The following is a 19,120-nucleotide window of genomic DNA, read 5'->3' on the forward strand; positions in this document are numbered from 1 at the left end:
TTTACAAATAACAAGGGGCTCAATTAATGTGACTTCCATTTAAGGCTATTCAATCACAAATTTATGTCATGAATAGTAACAGGGTTCACACAATCAACATGATTACTTTCTAGTCTTTCTTCATCAGTTAGGTATAGATCATATTTAAGGAGATGATCAATACAATTATCTGCATATTATTAGAACATTTAGGGCTTATTCGGTAGCCGTATTGGAATTATACTAATACAGTCTAGTCCGGCCAATACGGTTTATCAAATCAACCCTTATTAACTATTCTTTAACACTAGCCGCCACCCCAAAAGAAAAAACTCTTTCTTCTCCTCAACCTATCTTTGGGGGAGGGGTGGCCCTTGTGTTCTCACAGACTGCTCCTCCCCTCACCTTTTTCCTTTGTTTTTCTTTTCATTTTTCTGTGTTTTTATTTTTGTCCTTTGGGATACTTTCCTCCCAATAAGTGATAGCGTTTTCATCTCTCCTTACGAGAGTTTCTCCACCTATCTTCGTGAGAGTTTTTTCGATTTGGTTTGTTTTGTGTTTTGATGCTTTTAGATTTTCTCTGGCGCTCATCACAAGGTGTTAGGAAGTCACTATTTTCGCTGGTACCGGTCATGTTTTCACCGGTTACTACTGCCTGAATCCACCACTTTGCGCTATTATTAGCCTCGACTTAGAGATGTTGGTAGGATCGTGAACCCAAACGCGACTAGTTCGCTAATTCCTACGGTGTCTCTCTGGCTCCGTTTGGTGGCTATAGTGTCTGCTCGATACCGATGTTATGAGATCTTGGATTTTCTGTGGGCTTTTATGCTCCATTTTTGTGCGTTTTTGTTTTCTTGTAAGCCTTTGGGCTCATATTTTGTATTTTTTCTGCCTTTTTGGCTGTTTTAATGCAATGATATGCTTTATTAAAAAAAAAACTATTCTTTAACATATAAAACTAAAAAATATATATATAGAAGTGCTTTAAAGCTAACTAGTTACTAAGTTAATACGAAACTAACCATGCTTTTGGGCCCACCACATAATTAATCTCATAATCCGAACCATCCATTTTTTAGGTCATACTTCAAAGATCATCATTGTAAAAAATTAACTACATTAGAAATCATTTGATCATCTAATTGTGATCAAATAAATAGACGGTCACTGTTTTCGATAAAAGCATATACATAATTGTTATCATAATTAAATGGCTAAATGACTTTTGATTTTGGAGATTTTTTATGGAGATGATCTTTGAAGTAGGGTCTAAAAAATGGATAGTTCAGATTTTAAGATTACATTGTGCAGTGGGCCCAACAAAGTGGTTAGCTTTATATTAATTTACTAACCAGTTAGTTTTAGAGCATTATTAGGGAAGTAGGAGTTTAGATTCGGGATCTCAAATGTATGGATAAATACTTTAACCACTACACAATGTCTACACTTACAAGCCTCCACCTTATCAATATTCAATTAACACACTATTACCAATTAAATTTTTCTTTAGCTTAAAGAATAAAATTTAATTTAAAAATAATTAACTAATTATTAGTTTAGTGATATTTATAGAAGGCTGCTATTTGCATACCCTTTTTGAAAAAAACAAAAATCCAAGTGAAAAGACCACCTTGGCTCTCCCTTCTTTGCCTCTTTTTCTCATTCCCTCACCCACACACCTCATCTTCATCTCCCCTCGTACACACCTGATTCTCATCCTTATCTCTTTCTCTTTTTTTTTTATTCTTCACCGTCGAAGCCCACCCCTACCCCTTTCTCTTCTTCTTCTTCCCCCCATCCCAACCACTTCCCCTTCTCTCCGGCTCCTCTCTCCCCATCGCCTCCCAACCCCTCCTCCCTCTCCTTATTCTCTCTCTCTTCTTTCTCTTTCTCCTTTTTCTCTCTCCCCGAAAGCTAACCCAACCTTTCCTCTCTCTCTCTCTCTCTCTCTCTCTCTCTCTCTCTCTCTCTCTCTCTCTCCTTCCCTCTCTCCTCTTGCCTTGCAGACAACCACAACTTAAAAAAAAAAAATTGCAGGGAGAGTTGGACAAACAGACAGAGAAAAAGAGAGAGGAGAGGAGGGAGGAGAGAAAGGGAGAGAGGAGCGAAGGGCAGGGATGGGTGGGGTGGTCGCCGAAGGTGGTGGGCTGGGCTGCTCGGCATGGTCGGGGATGAGGTGTGTGCCGAAGAGAGGAGAGGTGGTCGGGGGTGGGTGTGTGCTTGTATGTGTTTTTTTTTTTTCTGTTTAGGAAGGGTGTGCGAAAAGAAAAAGGGATGAGGGTATAAGGTCTTTTCCATTGAGTTTGTTTTTTTTTTTTTAGGAGATGTGTGCAAAAAGAAAAAAAATGTGTGGAAATAGCAGCCCTCTATTTATATCAGCAATGTCAGTCCAATTTCGAATCTCCCACCCAAATAAAAAAATTAATTTAAAAATAAAAACTTTTCGTAGATAGTGCTTACCATTTTTAAGTCCACATGTGGTGAGGCCAGTCAAATCCAACCCATGACCCATATCCTTGGACAACCATGGGCCTAGGGAGGCCCATTAGACGAAATAACCGGGAAAAAAAGAAGACATTTCTCACTTCTAAAACTTAGGCGCCAAATGCTTCGCATGGTCACTCAATTAACAGACATGGTTTTATCAATTAGACCTCATATTCGAAGAATATTTACATGTTCAACCATTGCTCATACAGAATGTAGGAACCTTCTGCTTTGGGAAACGAAACCAGACCAGCTAGAGCAGAAAACCCATTTGGGTAGTTATGTAGATATGCTTGAACTCAACGCTCAGTTGAAGCAGCTAGTTAAAATCGGTAATGTTGGAGAGGCTCGGAAAATGTTCGATAAAATGCCTCACAGAGATGAGATTTCATGGACCAATATGATTTCGGGCTATGTAAGTGTTTCCGATGCCTCTGAAGCATTGGCTTTGTTCCCGAACATGTGGGTTCAGCCTGGACTCTGCATGGATCCCTTTGTTCTTAGTGTTGTACTCAAGGCTTGTGGACTTAGTATGAACTTGTCTTATGGGGAACTAGTACATGGGTACTCGATAAAATCGGGTTTCGTGAATTCAGTCTTTGTGGGTAGTGCTCTTCTTGACATGTATATGAAGATTGGTAAGATTGAGCAAGGCTGTAGAGTCTTTGATCAAATGCCGATAAGAAATGTGGTATCTTGGACCACCATTATAACAGGGCTTGTTCGTGCCGGTTACAATGTGGAGGGTTTGATATATTCTTCTGAAATGTGGAAGTCAAAGGTCCAGTATGACGCATATGCATTTGCCATCTCATTGAAGGCGTGCGCTGATTTGGGTGCTTTGAATTATGGGAGAGCGTTTCACACACAAACATTGAAGACAGGGTTTGATGAGAACTCATTTGTAGCTAACTCTCTTTCTACTATGTACAACAAATGTGGCAAATTAGATTATGGGTTGCAGTTGTTTGCAAAGATGAGGACACAGGATGTTGTTTCATGGACATCAATCATTACAACGTATGTTTGGATAGGTCAAGAGGACCGTGCAATCAAAGCATTTAAAAGAATGCAGGAGTGTGGTGTGAGTCCTAATGAATACACTTTTGCAGCTGTTATCTCTGGATGTGCCAACCTTGCTAGAGTTGAATTGGGTGAACAATTACATGCCCACATTTTACGCATGGGTCTAGTAAGTTATTTGTCGGTGGGAAATTCCATTGTAACCATGTATTTCAAATGTGGGCGTTTGGCTTCAGCTTCAATCGTGTTTCATGAGATGGGCACAAAAGATATTGTTTCATGGAGCACTGTAATTGCAGGGTATTCTCAAGGAGGTTATGGGGAAGAAGCTTTTCAGTATTTTTCGTGGATGAGAAGGGAAGGACCAAAACCAAATGAGTTTGCTCTTGCTAGTGTATTGAGTGTTTGTGGAAGCATGGCAATGCTTGAGCAAGGGAAGCAACTGCACGCTCATGTCCTGTCTGTTGGTTTAGAGTGTACATCTATGGTACAAAGTGCTCTAGTCAATATGTATTCAAAATGTGGAAGTATAAAAGAAGCGGAAAAAATATTTGATGTGACAGAACATAATGATATAATTTCATGGACGGCCATGATTAATGGATATGCTGAACATGGGTACTACCAAGAAGCCATTGATATGTTTGAGAAGATTCCTAGGGTTGGTCTGAAACCAGACTCAGTGACCTTCATCGGTGTTCTTGCTGCTTGCTGCCATTGTGGATTGGTTGATCTTGGTTTCCACTACTTCAATTCAATGAGAAATGACTTTGGGATTAATCCTTCAAAAGAACACTATGGCTGCATGATTGATCTCCTCTGTCGAGCTGGACGGTTAAGTGAGGCAGAGCACATGATCAGAAGTATGCCATTTCAACAGGATGATGTTGTTTGGTCTACTCTGCTTAGTGCATGTAGACTCCACGGTGATGTTGACTGTGCAATACGCGCTGCAGAGGAGATTCTTAAGTTAGATCCAAATTGTGCAGGGACTCACATAACCCTGGCTAATATATATGCTGCCAAAGGAAAGTGGAGGGAAGCAGCAGATGTAAGGAAAATGATGAGATCAAAGAGGATAATTAAGGAGCCGGGATGGTCTTGGATAAAGGTCAAGGATCAGGTTTCTGTATTTGTTGCAGGGGATAGGTCTCATCCACAAGGTGATGATATATACAGTGTGTTGGAATTACTAGCTTCAAAGGCAGAAATTGCCATTCAGGAAATGGGCTCTTCATCAACTGATGTTGAAGATTAGTATTTAATCCATTGCAATTTGAGGTTACCTCTCCAATTTGATGAAGTTACTATCTGAGAGTTGCATATCAAAAATACTGAGGAGATGTTTCAATTGCATGAAGTTTATATTGGACCAAGGATGTGAATCAGGATTTTTTCGAGATGCATCTAGTAATTTGGAGATCCTCTCAAGGCATAGTTGTGTTTTATGGAACCAAATGAAATTGCATCTTTGGCTGCAGCGCAAGGATAGGAAAAGCATATGCAAAACTGGACCAAGGGTGGGATTGAAGGTTAAGCATTGCTGAAGCCATGGAAACTTAGTTATGAACTGGTCTCTTCAAAGAAATTGCACGCTTTTGCGGAGTTTTGGACTTTTAACACTAGAGGACTAACTTATAATAACATCTTCTAATTCAGATGACTAACTGGTAGCTATATTCGTGAATTATTTGTTTGCATTAGATTTGATATCGGCTCAAGCAGGTTTTCCAGATACCTGTGCTGCATCATTCCAATGCAAAGCATGTTGGGTCCAAAGGCTAATCTCTCTTTGGTTGCTTTGATAGTTAATATACTTACCTTGATTAAGTATTTTGAAATTGTTGGAATTTTTTTATCTTAAGTATCCTTGCCATATTAGTTGGAAGTGGTCCAAGATAGGAGTTGGAACTTGGAAGGATGTAGCACCTGATGGAAAAGGCTTCTTAAGGAGTTCTCCCTATCTTAGCTCTGCTGTTATCACAATTCAGTTCCGAGCTTTTGAGTAGATGCTCTCCAGTTGACAGTTCTGGACTTCTGATAATGACCTTGAAGCAAAACAAGATTATCGGCCGAGTCTTTCAGGAAAGTTTCGGCAGTTTTCACTCATTTGTATGCTTTTTTATTTTTTTTATTTTTTTATTTTGATAATTTATACCTTGTAACTGGATAATTGGAAGGCGCTCAATCCCATGCATATTGAATCCACTACCAGTTTACCATATAGAGAAGCATTACATGAGATCCATATGTGGTGGAACTGAAGAAGATTTGCATCTTAATATTATTGTTTATCAATTTACATGCTTCATGGTTCATCCCAAATCCAATAACAAATTACGTACAAAAGAAATCCTAGGCAAAATACAGCAGCACCCAAAAGAACAACTATTCGAACCCATAAAGTAGAAATAAATGCTTTATGCACACCAGCATTCCATAACCAGTACCAAAAAATGGAGAAAAGGAATCCCAATGTAGCACCAACAACCACTTGACTAAGTGTATGGAGTCGTTGTGAGACTCGCAACCATGACTGCAAACACAAATAATAAAAGATATAAGTAAGCGCCAAAGCATAGATTCTATGGTGCATTTAACTGAAAGCAGATCGAGATGGAATCTTACAAGATATGAACCAAATGCTAAGGCAAGCCCACCAATGATCAGGGTAATCTCATTTATCCCTAGCCATTCCACAACTGCAACAGCACACAGAGCAACAGCATTAGATGCCTAAATAAAGCTAGCAAATTGATATTTGACTAACAAGAACAAGAAAACTACATGCAGATTCTCATTACGACCAACAAGAAAACTCCACTCTCTTGCTTAATAAGAACTTTCAGGGTGTATTTAAGTGTTCCACAGGAATTCCAGACAGAATTACAAATTATTTGGTGGCACAAGTTTGTGAAAAGGAGTGATGAAGATGGAGTCATGGCCTGAAACTGAGACAAAGTCGTACGACAAAATCCTAAAGATGTACCCTTCCTCATGCTACATGATAAATTAATTTGATATCCCATGAAAAATGATTACACACTGGTTGCAGATGTGATTACAATCCTATGTGGCTATAGCTCACTGTCTTCTGGAATGAGTCTCTTGCCTGACAAAGTCGTTGTGGGAATTCCTAATAATGTCATCTTCCACAATGAAACATTATAGATGAATTCAATATCCCACGAAAAATGATTCATTAAACCTCTGAGCAATAATATTTTTTTCCCCAATATTTCACTGACTACAGTATAAAGTATGACAATTCATAATAGTTATACTGCAAACTATTTCTACAGCAACATGCTCATGGTAGTTTCTTCTACAAGACCTTGCAATATGATCCAAAGTCAACGCACTACACCAATCAGCATCTTATATCTTACAGACTTAAATCCCAACCTAAAGCATTCAGTCATTAGAGAAATTTATGAACTCCAAACCATTTTCATTCGTAAGTGCTCCTAAACACAAGAAGAATAAAAGTATCTCTTACCTGAAACAATAATGAACACAGAAATGTAGAAGATGGATTGGGCATGTGAAGAAGGCATTCCAGGCTCAGATCTCAACGAGTGAGCAGGTCGCTCTTGGTTTAGTATCCGTTTGAGTGTAACAGAGAGCAAAGTATTTACAACAGACCCCATGACAGCCCACATGGCTTCTGCATCATGCCTCCATAGAATCACAACAACAAAAAGAAGGGACACAACCCACTTGCTCTGTGTCCAAACCAAGACACAACAATTTACAGAAGGCTCAGAAAACATGTTTATAAAATGTTAATCCAAATGCTACAAAATTCTAATAGAACTCTCATGGTTCATCAAACAAACAAAATGAATGCAAAACCCAGAACTCTCATGAAAGCAAAAACCATGACTGAGAGGAAAAGTAGATATTACCAACCAGTCGATTTAGAGTGGATTCGACCGTATTATCCACAATCAAAGGACTCAACTCTGAAGACCCATCAATGTAATCTTCTTGTTGAAGCACTCCAACGCCTTCATCACCATTAACGTTCCTAGGGACCATTTTGATCAGCTCAACCATGGAGTTGGGACCCATGACTCTGCTCCTCCCTAAACCAGCTTTCTTGGGGGATAATCCACCGGAAAAGAACAATTTTGAGGTGGGAAATCTTGGAGGAGATATGGGTTTCACGGATTTGAGGCTACACGAACGGCGGGGAAATAGTTCGAGGTTGGGATGGTGAAAATTGGCGGTTGTTGATGACATGTTTTATCCAACTGGGTTAGACTTTAGAGTACATGGACTAAAACCAACGGCCATTGGAGAAAGTTTTTATGAAGGAGTGAAGGACCATTTTTTATTTTTTGTTCTATCTGAAGCACTATTTTGCGTGGACGAAATAGAGTTGACTGTTGACTCATATAATATGAGTCACCCTCTCACATAAGTAAAGTAAAACTTAGTAACTTACTCATGTTAGTTTGTCCACATCACTTTTGTGAGAGGCTGAGAGCGAATCACATTGCAAGAACTACATTTAAAATGTGTATACGTTTTTTTTTTTTAGTCTAAAGTGTATACGTTTTTAATATAAGCTTAAAATAAGGTATTTGGAGTCTCCATTTTCATACACTTTAGACAAAAAAAAAAAAACATATGCACATCATCATACACCACGAGGGCACAAGGTCCACGCCAAAAACCAACCACAACAAAACGCACGGTCAAACAAAGCAGCACTGGCAACGCGCACAATTAACAATAAACAAGAAAACTCCCAACTTCAACACTAATGAAACGTACCATGGCCGATTGGCCCCAAAAGATTCCAGTTTTGGCACAGCCTCCTAAGTCTCCTAATTTATTGATAATCTTCGTTCCATGCAAGTAATAAAAGGATAGCAACAATAATCTTTAGAAGAACCACCCACTTTTAATGTTTTGGATGGCAAATTTTCACTAATGCAATAAGTGTGTACTCACTCACATCCCACAATGTTTATGTACTTGTATCCCACATACAAGAAGCCCTATATGCATATCTATTTGCATATTATAATGCATGCAGTTGCACAACAATTTAATATATCATCGATAAAATTATTCATATTACAATTATGAATCACATATCCTCCATACAGATAAAATTTATTTATAGATCATATCTATCAATTCTATGACCAGTCAATATAAACATTATTTTCAATATATTAATTTGTAATATAATTTTCAATACGTATATATATGTAGTATAAGAGAAACATCGAGAGTCTTCAGGTTTTGTTATCACTTAAGTCTTTGTTGAAGCGACAACACTGAGTTGGAGTCAATTTAAGGGAGATTCTTCGTGTTGAGTTTAAGAAAAGTGGAAGAGACAATTGTTGGGGTTTTCTAAATTTTATAATATTCTTTTAAGTGGTTCTTTGTCAGTCCATGGTTTTCTCACTAACATGGATCTCCAACCATGGTTGGCTTATTTATTTTTAGTTTTGGAATTTATTTTTTTAGTTATTAAACAAAGGAAAAATGATGATGACAACATCTAAGAATAGTCTTAATTTGGTAGATCAACAACCCTACAGCACTCTTCATTTCCCATGAATAGAAGAGTAATGATGGGGAAATTTAAAAAAATAGCCCCTTTTTTTGTTCCATTAAAGATTTTGTTTTTTTTTTTTAGTGTTGTAGAAATCTAACTCTTAAGTAGTGCTCAAACTCTAATTAAAAAGTGTTTAGAACCCTTTAGAATAGCTCTCGGACTCTCATTGAAAAGTGTTCAGATCCTTTTTGAATAGTGCTTAAATAGAGTCGTGCTCGAGGGTCACTCCAGCATAATTCGAGGAGAACTCAAATACCTTAGATAAGCTTTAACATTTTTTCAATGACAACATACTCCTTCACAATATGAGCCTATGAAATTTGTAGGTGTCCTTAGAATACCCCTTTTCTAGATACCAAACCTTTAAATTTCAGAGTTTTATCTCACTGAATAGCAATGCGAGCCCATCAAACTCTGAGATCGCTGATACCTTCATACCTTATGATTTTGGTCCGTTAGGCCCGAAAAAAAGTTCTAAATTTTAAATCTAGTGGGCCGAAAAGAAGAAAAGGAACAAGAGCCGATGTAATATCTCCTTTTAGATGGCGGCCCATCTGATTTTAAAAGATCATGATTATGAGTGCACAACCATTTCACAATTCAAAAATGTTTTTGTAAAACCAAAAGAAAAAAATTTATGTTGCATGCTTGAAATCAAACAAATATGCTGTTGATGCCCAAAAATGGTAGAGCAGTCAACGTCGAGTCGAACCACGTAGGCCCGTTGACCCACCACTGAGCGGATGACACGTCGAAGTGGGGCAGGAACGGGTAGCTGGGTCCGACTGGTGAGGAATTAGAGAGAATGATATCCAAAGCACCCTGCGCAAGTACACAAAAGTGAGCGGGAAGGGCACCGGTGTGGTGCCGGCCAAAGCTCCTCCGACGCTCAAGTCAGTGTTCAGAGAGATCTGAGAGCAGAGTGAGTGAATAGTATAATAATGATTTCAGTTGTCCTTTTGTGACAAGAAGGTACCTCTTTTATAGTACCTTTGGAAGAGTGTCAACCAATCCGGTGATGACACGTGTCCCTTGTGATGACTTGCACTGTAGGAGCGCCACGTGTCACCGGTCTCGAGGATCCGAGTGAGTTGACACGGGTCGGGGCTTAGGAGGCTGGAGCTTAGGAGGCCGGAGCCTATGGGGCCGGAGCCTATGGGGCCGGAGCTTAGGAGGCCGGAGCCTATGGGGCCGGAGCCTAGAAGGTTAAGGCCTAGGAGGCCGGAGCCTAGCGGGGGCTTAGTCTTTGGGTCTAGGCCCAAACGACATGATGTCAAGCCTTCTGTCACTTGTCGTTATGCCGAGATGATTAGTCATACGAACAGAAGTCCCCCAAGTTTCCGAGCAAAAGATACTTCTTGGTTGGGAACTTTGCACACAAAGAAGTCCGAGCAGAACGACAAGTGTCCACATACTTGTTCCTGCTTAAGATACTGTCCAGAAGTCCCCCAAGTTCCTGAGCAAGAAAAGCTGTACTGTAGGAAAGCTTGGGGGGTTACATATGAAAGATCCTTTTTTTTTTTTTTTTTTTTTTTTTTTTTTTTTTTTTGGTGTCTGATCACCCTGTACTCCGAGCAGTAGACGCTTCGTGTAATCCCAGTGAATCTCATCCGATTTTAATGGTGGGATGTCGCCCTTTGTAAATGAGAATCTAGCATGAAACGGTAGAGCCCAAATATAAAGATTGCACACCCACAACTACAACTCTCCCTTTTTTTTTTTTTTTTTTTTTTTTTTTTGGCTGTCTTGGAGAGAGTATGTATTTGCTTGGCTGTGTTTGAAAAAGAAAAACAGGGAAGCCAAAGGGGGCTCGGGTCGGGGGAAGAGCAACTCGGGTCGGAGGGAAGAGGCCGGGTCGGAAGGAAGAGGCCGGGCCAGATCTGTGCTCGGGGCGGAGGGAGGGAGCGCGCGGGTCAGAGGCTCTGCTCGGGTGAGTGCTGGGCTCGGCTCGGGTGGGCTGGAGCGCTGCTCGGGTCGGCGGGTCGGGAGGGTGTGTGGCCGGATCTGCCGAGCTCGGGTCGGAGAGGAAGCGCGCGGGTCGGAAGAGCGACGGGTCGTGCTGCGCGTGGGTCAGAAGAGGACCGACTTGGAAGAAAAGGGGCGCGGGCCGGACTCGGGGCTCGGGCGGAGGAGCTGAGAGGGTGCGCGGCTCGGGGGGGGGGTGGTGTGGGCTCGGGCCGGACCTGCCGAGCTCGGAAGTCGCGCTGCTGGGGGGGTGTGTTGCTGCTCAGCTCGGGCCAAGGCTGTGAGGGGGCTCGGATCGGGGTGGTGCTGCACGGAGCTGTGATGTGTGCAGAGCTGGTGTGCAGGTCTGCTCGGGCAGAAGGGTTGCGTGGACTGCTCAGCTCGGCTCGGGTGTGGCTGCTCAGTAGCGGCGCAGGGGGGGCTGCTCAGTAGCAGCGCAAAAACCACAGCTCGGTTTTGAGCTGTTCGAAGCACTAAAGGTAAAAAATGTTTGGAATCCTGTCAAGCTCTGTGTTGTGAAAATTGTTTTCCTTGGAAAATTGAGAAATGTGAGCAACTGTGGTTGTCCAGCCTGAGGCGGACCTTGGAAGTCTGTTTGTGAATTTGTGGATAATGTGAGTAGAGGCAGGTGGAGGGGCAGGTGGGTATGAACCTTGCCGAGCACTGGGTAGGCCACACGCCTACACTTTGGACTTTGTAATTTATTGGGTATTGTTGTGATTTTTGCCAGGTACGTAGGAAACAAGATTAGTGGGTCGGAACCCGTCCGAGCTGTTGAAGCCGCGGAAGACTGGTAAGGCATGGGTTGTCATGGCTCTTCCCCTTGAATTGATTTTTTGAAGATTGGCTTTGATAAATGGTTGGTGGCTGAGCATGTGAAAAGTGATAGGGTGAATGTTGTAAATTTGGGGGTGGAAGAGCACATATGAGGGGTGGGAAACCAGTAGCGACCTTGATATGTCCATGGTGTTGTCATGGTATTCCGAGTACTTCCCATCTTGATTTTTGTTGTTTTTTTTTTTTACGGGCAGGTGTGCGGGGCGGAAGCCTGGGCTCGGGCCGGGGCTGGTGGTGCACTGGGCGGAAGCTCGGAGAGAGCTGGCGTCAGGGGCGCGGAAACCTGGGTGGGTGCGCGGCGAGGAAGCCTGAGTGGGTGTGCGGCGCGGAAGCCTGGGTGGTGAGCAGGGCGGAAGCCTGGGCTCGAGCCGGGGCAGGAAGCCTAAGCAATGCATTGCAGGCCGAGCTACTGCAGGCCAGGAGGGAGGCAGACCAGGCTAGGCAAGAGTTGGAGCAGTGCGAGGAGGAGCTGAGCCAAGCCAAGCAGGTGGTCTGTTAGGGGCTGGCAGTAATGATGGACATACCAACGTTCCAGAGGGAGGTGCCCAGGGGGAAGAGCCCGAGGATGGAGCATCCACAGGTGGGGAGCATGACATGGGAGAGGATCCCAAATAAATGCTTGAAGCAAACAAGGCCCGGGGGCAGGGGTGGGCGGACCATCGCCCTATTTTTGTTTGAATTATATGGTCGGGTCGGATGTAGCCCGTGCCAAATTACAAACTCTTTCGATTATTCCCTTTGTACTTTATGATATTTGGATGGTTTGGAGGGTGTCCAACCCGTTTATGGGGTAGGATGCCCTTCCCTTTAATACATGGTATTGTGGGATTTTCTCGAATGCATGGTACTTAGTTTCCCTTGAATGCATGATATTGATTTTTCTCTGAATGCATGGTACTTAGTTTCCCTTGAATGCATGAGATTGATTTTCCCTTGAATGCATGGTACTTAAGTTCCCTTGAATGCATGTGCCATAGCCGCGCCCTGAATGCATGGTACTTAGCTTCCCTTGAATGCATGGGCGGATATGGGCAGGGTCGGATGTCTGATGGCCCGGGGGTCCATACAGCCAATTAAGACTTTGAATAAAAATGAAGAAAAAGGTGTCCGTGGTAGGACTTCCGTGAATGCATGGTACTTAGTTTCCCTTGAATGCATTTGCCATAGCCGCGCCCTGAATGCATGGTACTTGGCTTCCCTTGAATGCATGGGGCGGATATGGGTAGGGTCAGATGTCTGATGGCCCGGGGGTCCATACAGCCAATTAACACTTTGAATAAAAATGAAGAAAAATCTGTCCGTGGTAGGACTCTCATTTATGAAAGCGATAACATAGATGAAATTGAAAAAAGTCCCCGGGGGGTACAACATGTGTCTACTTGTAAAAGTAGCGGAGGTGCTCGGCGCGCCAAGGGTGGCCGAGTTCCTTGCCGGTTGTGGCGCGGAGCCTGTATGTGCCTGGACGGACGACCTCAATGGTTTTGTAGGGCGTCTGGGGTAGGGCAGGTGTTGGAGACACAAACAGCCATAGAGGGCTTGACCTCTTTCTTCTTCTTGACTGAAGTTATATAGCAGGACCTGGCTGACACTTGATTGCCTTTGACTACCCCTGTTCCACATGGGGTCGGGAACTTGATCAAAAGTAAGTGAGTGGAGATCATAACCCTTAATTGGTTAAGGGCCGGTCGTCCCAGGATGACATTGTAAGCTGTGGGGCAGTCGACCACCAAAAACTGAGTAGTTGTGGTAGAGGACGAAGGATATCTCCCGAGGGTGAGGGGAAGGTAGATACCACCAAGAGGGGTGACCATGTCGCCCGAAAAGCTGAGTAAAGGAGCGACCGACCGGTCAAGCCTCTCCTGGTCGATTCCAAGAGCGGTGAAGGCTGGGGCGAAGAGGATGTTGACGGAGCTACCACACTCGATAAGGATCCGAGCCACATCAAAATTAGCTATAGTGGCTTCGATGACCAAGGGGTCATCGTGTGGGAAGATCAAATCACGTTCCTCTTCCTCAGCAAAGGAAATGGGCGACCACCCGAGCTTAGGAGTCTTTTTGCTACGGTGGAAGTCTACAGCCATAACGCCGGAGCATGGTTGAGCACTTCGGGCGTATTCCTTCCTAGCTCTGTTGGAGTTGCCAGCGAGGGTCGGGCCCCCACAGATGGTATTGACCCGCCCCCGGCGTTGTCCGTCGGTCTTGGCCTTCTCGGTGGCCTCCTTGTCTATAAAACCATCCAACTTTCCTTCCTGTACCAAAGTTTCTATTGCCTCCTTAAAAGCTATGCATGCCTCGGTGTCATGGCCATGGTCGTCATGGTAAAGGCAAAAGAAATTCTTGTTAGCCCGGTATCGTGTTTGTGGTGGGCGGGGTGGGAGCTTAGGAAGTATGTCCTTGATCTGGGGATACAACTCTGTATAAGTAACAGTGAGAATTGTATAGACTTTGAACCTGGAGGCATAGGATGTCTGATAGGTTTCCTCCCTTCGTTGTCCTCCACTTCTACCATCACCAAATTGTTTCTTGGTGAACTTATTGAACTTTTTCCCGGACCCCCCATGCTGGTTACTCGAGTAGGGCTTGGGCTGGGGTGGCACTATGATGGCCTGGTCGGTACTTGGGCGATCCATGGTAGGCGGCTTCTTCCCATATGTTTTGAATTCAGCCGTGGCATAGGCAATGGCCTCGTGCATGAGTTCCTTGTAGGTGTGCGGATTGCGGCGGTTGATTTCAAACAGGAAGTCCCCCTCTAGGAGACCACCTTTGAAAGCAGCGAAGGCTACCTTCTCATCACAATCGCGACACCGAGATCGTTCTAGCTGAAATCGAGTGATGTATTCCCGGAGGGATTCCCTGCTGCCCTGTCGGACTCGAGTCAGGTCATCCGTGGTGTAGATTCTATCGGTCTGGATGATATACTGGCCTAGGAAGAGCTCTCGGAGCTCGTTGAAGCAATCAACCGAGCCCGGAGGAAGTTGGTAGAACCAGTCCCTTGCACTGCCAGAGAGGGTGGAAGGGAAGATTCGACACTTCGTAATGTCATCAGCACCTTTAGATTCCAGAGCGGATCTGAAACTCATGAGGTGGTCATATGGGTCTTCCTTCCCTGTGTATGGAGTGATTTTGGGAGGTCGGACGTCGCCAACCGGAGGAGTGGATAGGATGCGAGCTGTGAAAGGTCCAGGCAGCTCCCTTGTTTCTAAAGATGGGTGCCCACCCCGACTTCCTTCCTCCACTCTTTTCAGGCGCTCACTGATGTCCATGAGAAGTTGCTGGAGCTGGTCTGGTGGAAGAGAACCGCTGTTACCGGAGTCAGCGACTTGTTCACTTGTGAAAGTGTCATCTTCTGCGCGGCGCCCAGCCGAGAAAATCTGCTCTTCTCCCCGTCGTTGCTTGGAACGAGGAGCCTGCTCTTCCCCCAAGTCTTGGGGACGCGGGTGGGATTCGTCCCGGTTCGTCCGCTGCTCTTCTCGCCGAGAGCGGTTGTCGTCGAGCAGATGACGACAGTCCTGATAAATGTGGAGCTCTTCAGAGCGGGTAGGATGCTCGCCAGATCGAGCCCGGTTGACCGGGTGGACAAGTCTCTTTTGGAAACCTGGGGGCGGATGGCTACCTTGCCCTACATCCAATTGGCGCGGAACATTTTGGTCCCTTCGGAGGGGATCCCTCCTCTCACCACTCCGGAGAGTGGTGTGTTCGTCCCTGTCATGGGGGTTCCTCCTCTCACCACTCCGGGGAGTGGTATGTTCTTCCCTGTCGCGGAGGAGTCGCTCATACAGCTGTGTTGCACCTTTTTGGAGGTCGAGCTGTTCCTGGGTTCGTCGGAGCTGAGCCTCCAATCGCTGGATGTACTCCTCCTGATCAGATTCGGCAGTCTTCTTGCCCCGCTTGTCAACCAGCGGGGTGTTGTCGACTTGTTCGAGGATAGGACCTCCTTCAGACATTGCAGGGGTTGGAAGGTTGGAAGCTAGGAAGCTTGGAAGCTTGGAAGCTAAGAAACTCGGAAGCTCGGAAGCTAGGAAGCTCGGAAGCTCGGAAGCTCGGAAACTAGGAAGCTCGGAAGCCTTTTGCACCTCAACTGAGGGTAGAGAATTCAATGGGGAAAAGTTGTAACTTTCCCACAGACGGCGCCAAACTGTTGATGCCCAAAAATGGTAGAGCAGTCAACGTCGAGTCGAACCACGTAGGCCCGTTGACCCACCACTGAGCGGATGACACGTCGAAGTGGGGCAGGAACGGGTAGCTGGGTCCGACTGGTGAGGAATTAGAGAGAATGATATCCAAAGCACCCTGCGCAAGTACACAAAAGTGAGCGGGAAGGGCACCGGTGTGGTGCCGGCCAAAGCTCCTCCGACGCTCAAGTCAGTGTTCAGAGAGATCTGAGAGCAGAGTGAGTGAATAGTATAATAATGATTTCAGTTGTCCTTTTGTGACAAGAAGGTACCTCTTTTATAGTACCTTTGGAAGAGTGTCAACCAATCCGGTGATGACACGTGTCCCTTGTGATGACTTGCACTGTAGGAGCGCCACGTGTCACCGGTCTCGAGGATCCGAGTGAGTTGACACGGGTCGGGGCTTAGGAGGCTGGAGCTTAGGAGGCCGGAGCCTATGGGGCCGGAGCCTATGGGGCCGGAGCTTAGGAGGCCGGAGCCTATGGGGCCGGAGCCTAGAAGGTTAAGGCCTAGGAGGCCGGAGCCTAGCGGGGGCTTAGTCTTTGGGTCTAGGCCCAAACGACATGATGTTAAGCCTTCTGTCACTTGTCGTTATGCCGAGATGATTAGTCATACGAACATATGCAATGGAAGAACAAAGAAGAAATCAAATAGAAAGAAGAGTCTATTTGTTGTTACCACAAAAAGGTGGTGGTGAGCATTACCACTATGGTGGATAGATGATACATGTTTCAAAAAGGTAGTCAAGTGACATGTGTCACTTTTTCCACCATGATAGTAATGCTCACCATGGTGAGTAAAAATGAATCCTAGAAAAAAAAAATCATATTCAAAGAATCAAAACTTTTTTGAATTTTAAAATTCAACCAATGTAGCTGATAAAATAGATGTTGGTATTTAATAGAATTAAAAATAGAACCAACTATGAATAAATAAAACAATATCGCATCAATTGATATCTAGAATTTTGAGATTCTTTTTCTTTTATTGTTGCAGTGTTACTTCTATTTAAATAAAAAAAATGGAAGCAACAAAGGGGGTCAAAATATGTCATGTTTATGTGGAGGTTACTAGGACCACATAACCCACCCACTAAAGCCAAACCAAAATTCATTATAAGAGTTAAACTCAAAGTTAAAGTTGCATCTGAAACAGCCTTTACATATATTCTGCTAGTCTTTACAGGCAAGAAAGTCCCATTATGTTCCTACAAAAAGCTTCTACTTTGAAAAACATAATTAATGTTGCAAACTGCGAGAACAATGGAACACTTTCACTGACAGCATGCAGATTCCGGAGAAGCAATTTTCTACCACTAAAGCTCCCTTTATCTGTTTTGTTTATTGATTCCATATTTCCATCCTAATGCTTTATGGATAATATAAAAGATATTCAACTAGCTCACTGCTCATATATTCCATTGATAATTGATCAAAATCTGTACCTCCCAAGGAGAAAAAGAGAAATCTAGCCTCAATAATAAAAATAATAACAATAATAAAAATCTAGCCTCAACAAAGAGAGAGAAGACGGTCAAAACTCAAAAAGAGAAGAGTGAAAAGTGGAGATGAATGCTGGAAGACTAGAAGCTCGAAGTTGGGTGGGGGTCTACCATAAACCGTGTATGTGGGTGTGACAGACTGGCACGTGTTACCAAAAAGATAGAAACGGTGTCGGATTTGGGAGAAAGAGACGGTGGAGGACTCGGTCTCTGTCAAAACTCTTTGCTATCTGAAAAACCTACAAGTACAAAAAGCGAAGATTCAACTCCTCATTAATTCATATGAACGCATAATGCAGACTCATTCACGGACAACCTAGCTACCTCTTCCTTATTAAGTTATTAGATCCTCTATATTTAGTCCTATAGCTAGCTAGGAAGCAACTTCATCATCCATTAATTCACTGCCCGGGTCCACGTGGACCACATCCAATGCCACAAAAAACTGAACCCAGTCAACTAGCACTGACAAAAACAAAAAAAAAAACTTTTTATAAAAGTGACGTGTAATTTGAGCATTCAACCCGACTCTTTATAAAAAATAAGGTAAAATTATCATTTTGCCGATGTGGGACACCGTCTCACAGACCAAACAAATAAATAACTCATAATAGGTGACTAGGGCACGTGTAACTATTTGGCTCAATATGTGGGTGATTCTAGCTCTAATATTATAAAAAAAATTAGAATATTTAACTTAAAACGAATTAATCATGATTAAAGAGATTCAACCAGCTCCTTATAAATCATTATATAAGATTATCATATTTCAAATGTGAAATAATATATATTCCACATTTTCACATATTTTATATATCTATCTATTTTATCGCGTAATTAAAATACGTGATGAAAATAAACAAATAAATATATAAATATGTATGCTTCTATATTATTTCACTATTATACAGAGCGCGCAAAAGAAATCTAAAATCTACAATAAACATGCATTTCAATTGAAAATGGAGGAGTACACCAGAAGCAGTCCACACTCCACAGTCTATTTTTTATGGTCATACCCACTTCTGAGTCTGTGACTAGTGACTAGCTGGTAGCCTGGTACTGAGTCGTCAATAATGCATTTTCATAAGGGTTAGGATATTCGATATTAATGTTTGTTTACTACCCTCAACACTTCCCATTCGGCATTAACATATAGGGCTATGAATTTCAGAAGCTGTCTTCTTGGGAAGTAAATTCGATCGCGTGTTTGTCAGGCACCCTATCTTCTTCCCCTGCGCACTCTGCAGCAGATCGTTTTCTACTTTTTCTGTAATAGAAAAATCAATATTTTTCTACGTTACTTACCCGCAAACCATGGCTATTTACTAGCTTAGCTCTCGTACACTGAGTTTCAGGTGATAACATTATTAAGTTATTAACTCACTCACGCATACTGCTGAGTGCTCTGCTACTGTGTACGGACATGATGATTCACTGATGCAGATGCACCCTACTTTGTGCTCCTAAAGTAGTTTTGTCCCCCATCCCCCTATACACATATATAACAATTCAATATATTATTGTTCAAACTTCAAATTAGCAATGGTTCTTCACCAAAAACACAAATGCTGA

The 19,120-nt window shown here is 43.2% G+C and overlaps 2 protein-coding genes across 3 annotated transcripts; one reads left to right on the plus strand and one right to left on the minus strand.

Annotated features, from left to right (window-relative positions):
• Positions 1–2,617: 2,617 nt before the first annotated feature.
• Positions 2,618–5,540, plus strand: LOC147284702 (putative pentatricopeptide repeat-containing protein At3g47840). Its single transcript, XM_086243630.1, has one exon. It carries the CDS (start codon positions 2,618–2,620, stop codon positions 4,748–4,750), a length of 2,133 nt encoding a protein of 710 aa, XP_086099756.1. The 3' UTR covers positions 4,751–5,540.
• Positions 5,541–5,742: 202 nt separating this feature from the next.
• On the minus strand, positions 5,743–7,804 carry LPPEPSILON2 (Phosphatidic acid phosphatase (PAP2) family protein). 2 transcript variants are annotated; one of them, XM_086243631.1, is made up of 4 exons: positions 7,405–7,804; positions 6,992–7,217; positions 6,121–6,194; positions 5,743–6,028 (listed from the first exon to the last, which is right to left on the minus strand). In XM_086243631.1, exons 1-4 carry the CDS (start codon positions 7,735–7,737, stop codon positions 5,801–5,803), a joined length of 861 nt encoding a protein of 286 aa, XP_086099757.1. In that variant the 5' UTR covers positions 7,738–7,804; the 3' UTR covers positions 5,743–5,800. The 2 variants fall into 2 exon arrangements, with proteins under 2 accessions (XP_086099757.1, XP_086099758.1); XM_086243632.1 differs by having other exon boundaries at positions 6,992–7,159; positions 7,401–7,804.
• Between the last annotated feature and the right edge of the window lie 11,316 nt (positions 7,805–19,120).

The sequence above is a fragment of the Dryas octopetala genome, chromosome 5, assembly GCF_963921425.1.
Source record: "Dryas octopetala chromosome 5, drDryOcto1.1, whole genome shotgun sequence".
NCBI lineage: Eukaryota > Viridiplantae > Streptophyta > Magnoliopsida > Rosales > Rosaceae > Dryas > Dryas octopetala.

Coding starts and splice junctions, on each gene's coding strand:
- LPPEPSILON2 (XM_086243631.1), bottom strand. CDS start 7,737: ATGTCATCAACAACCGCCAATTTTCACCATCCCAACCTCGAACTATTT. Junction 7,218..7,404: donor AATCCACTCTAAATCGACTG/GTTGGTAATATC, acceptor GTTTGGACACAG/AGCAAGTGGGTTGTGTCCCT. Junction 6,195..6,991: donor TGTGTTCATTATTGTTTCAG/GTAAGAGATACT, acceptor GTGCTGTTGCAG/TTGTGGAATGGCTAGGGATA.
- LOC147284702 (XM_086243630.1), top strand. CDS start 2,618: ATGGTTTTATCAATTAGACCTCATATTCGAAGAATATTTACATGTTCA.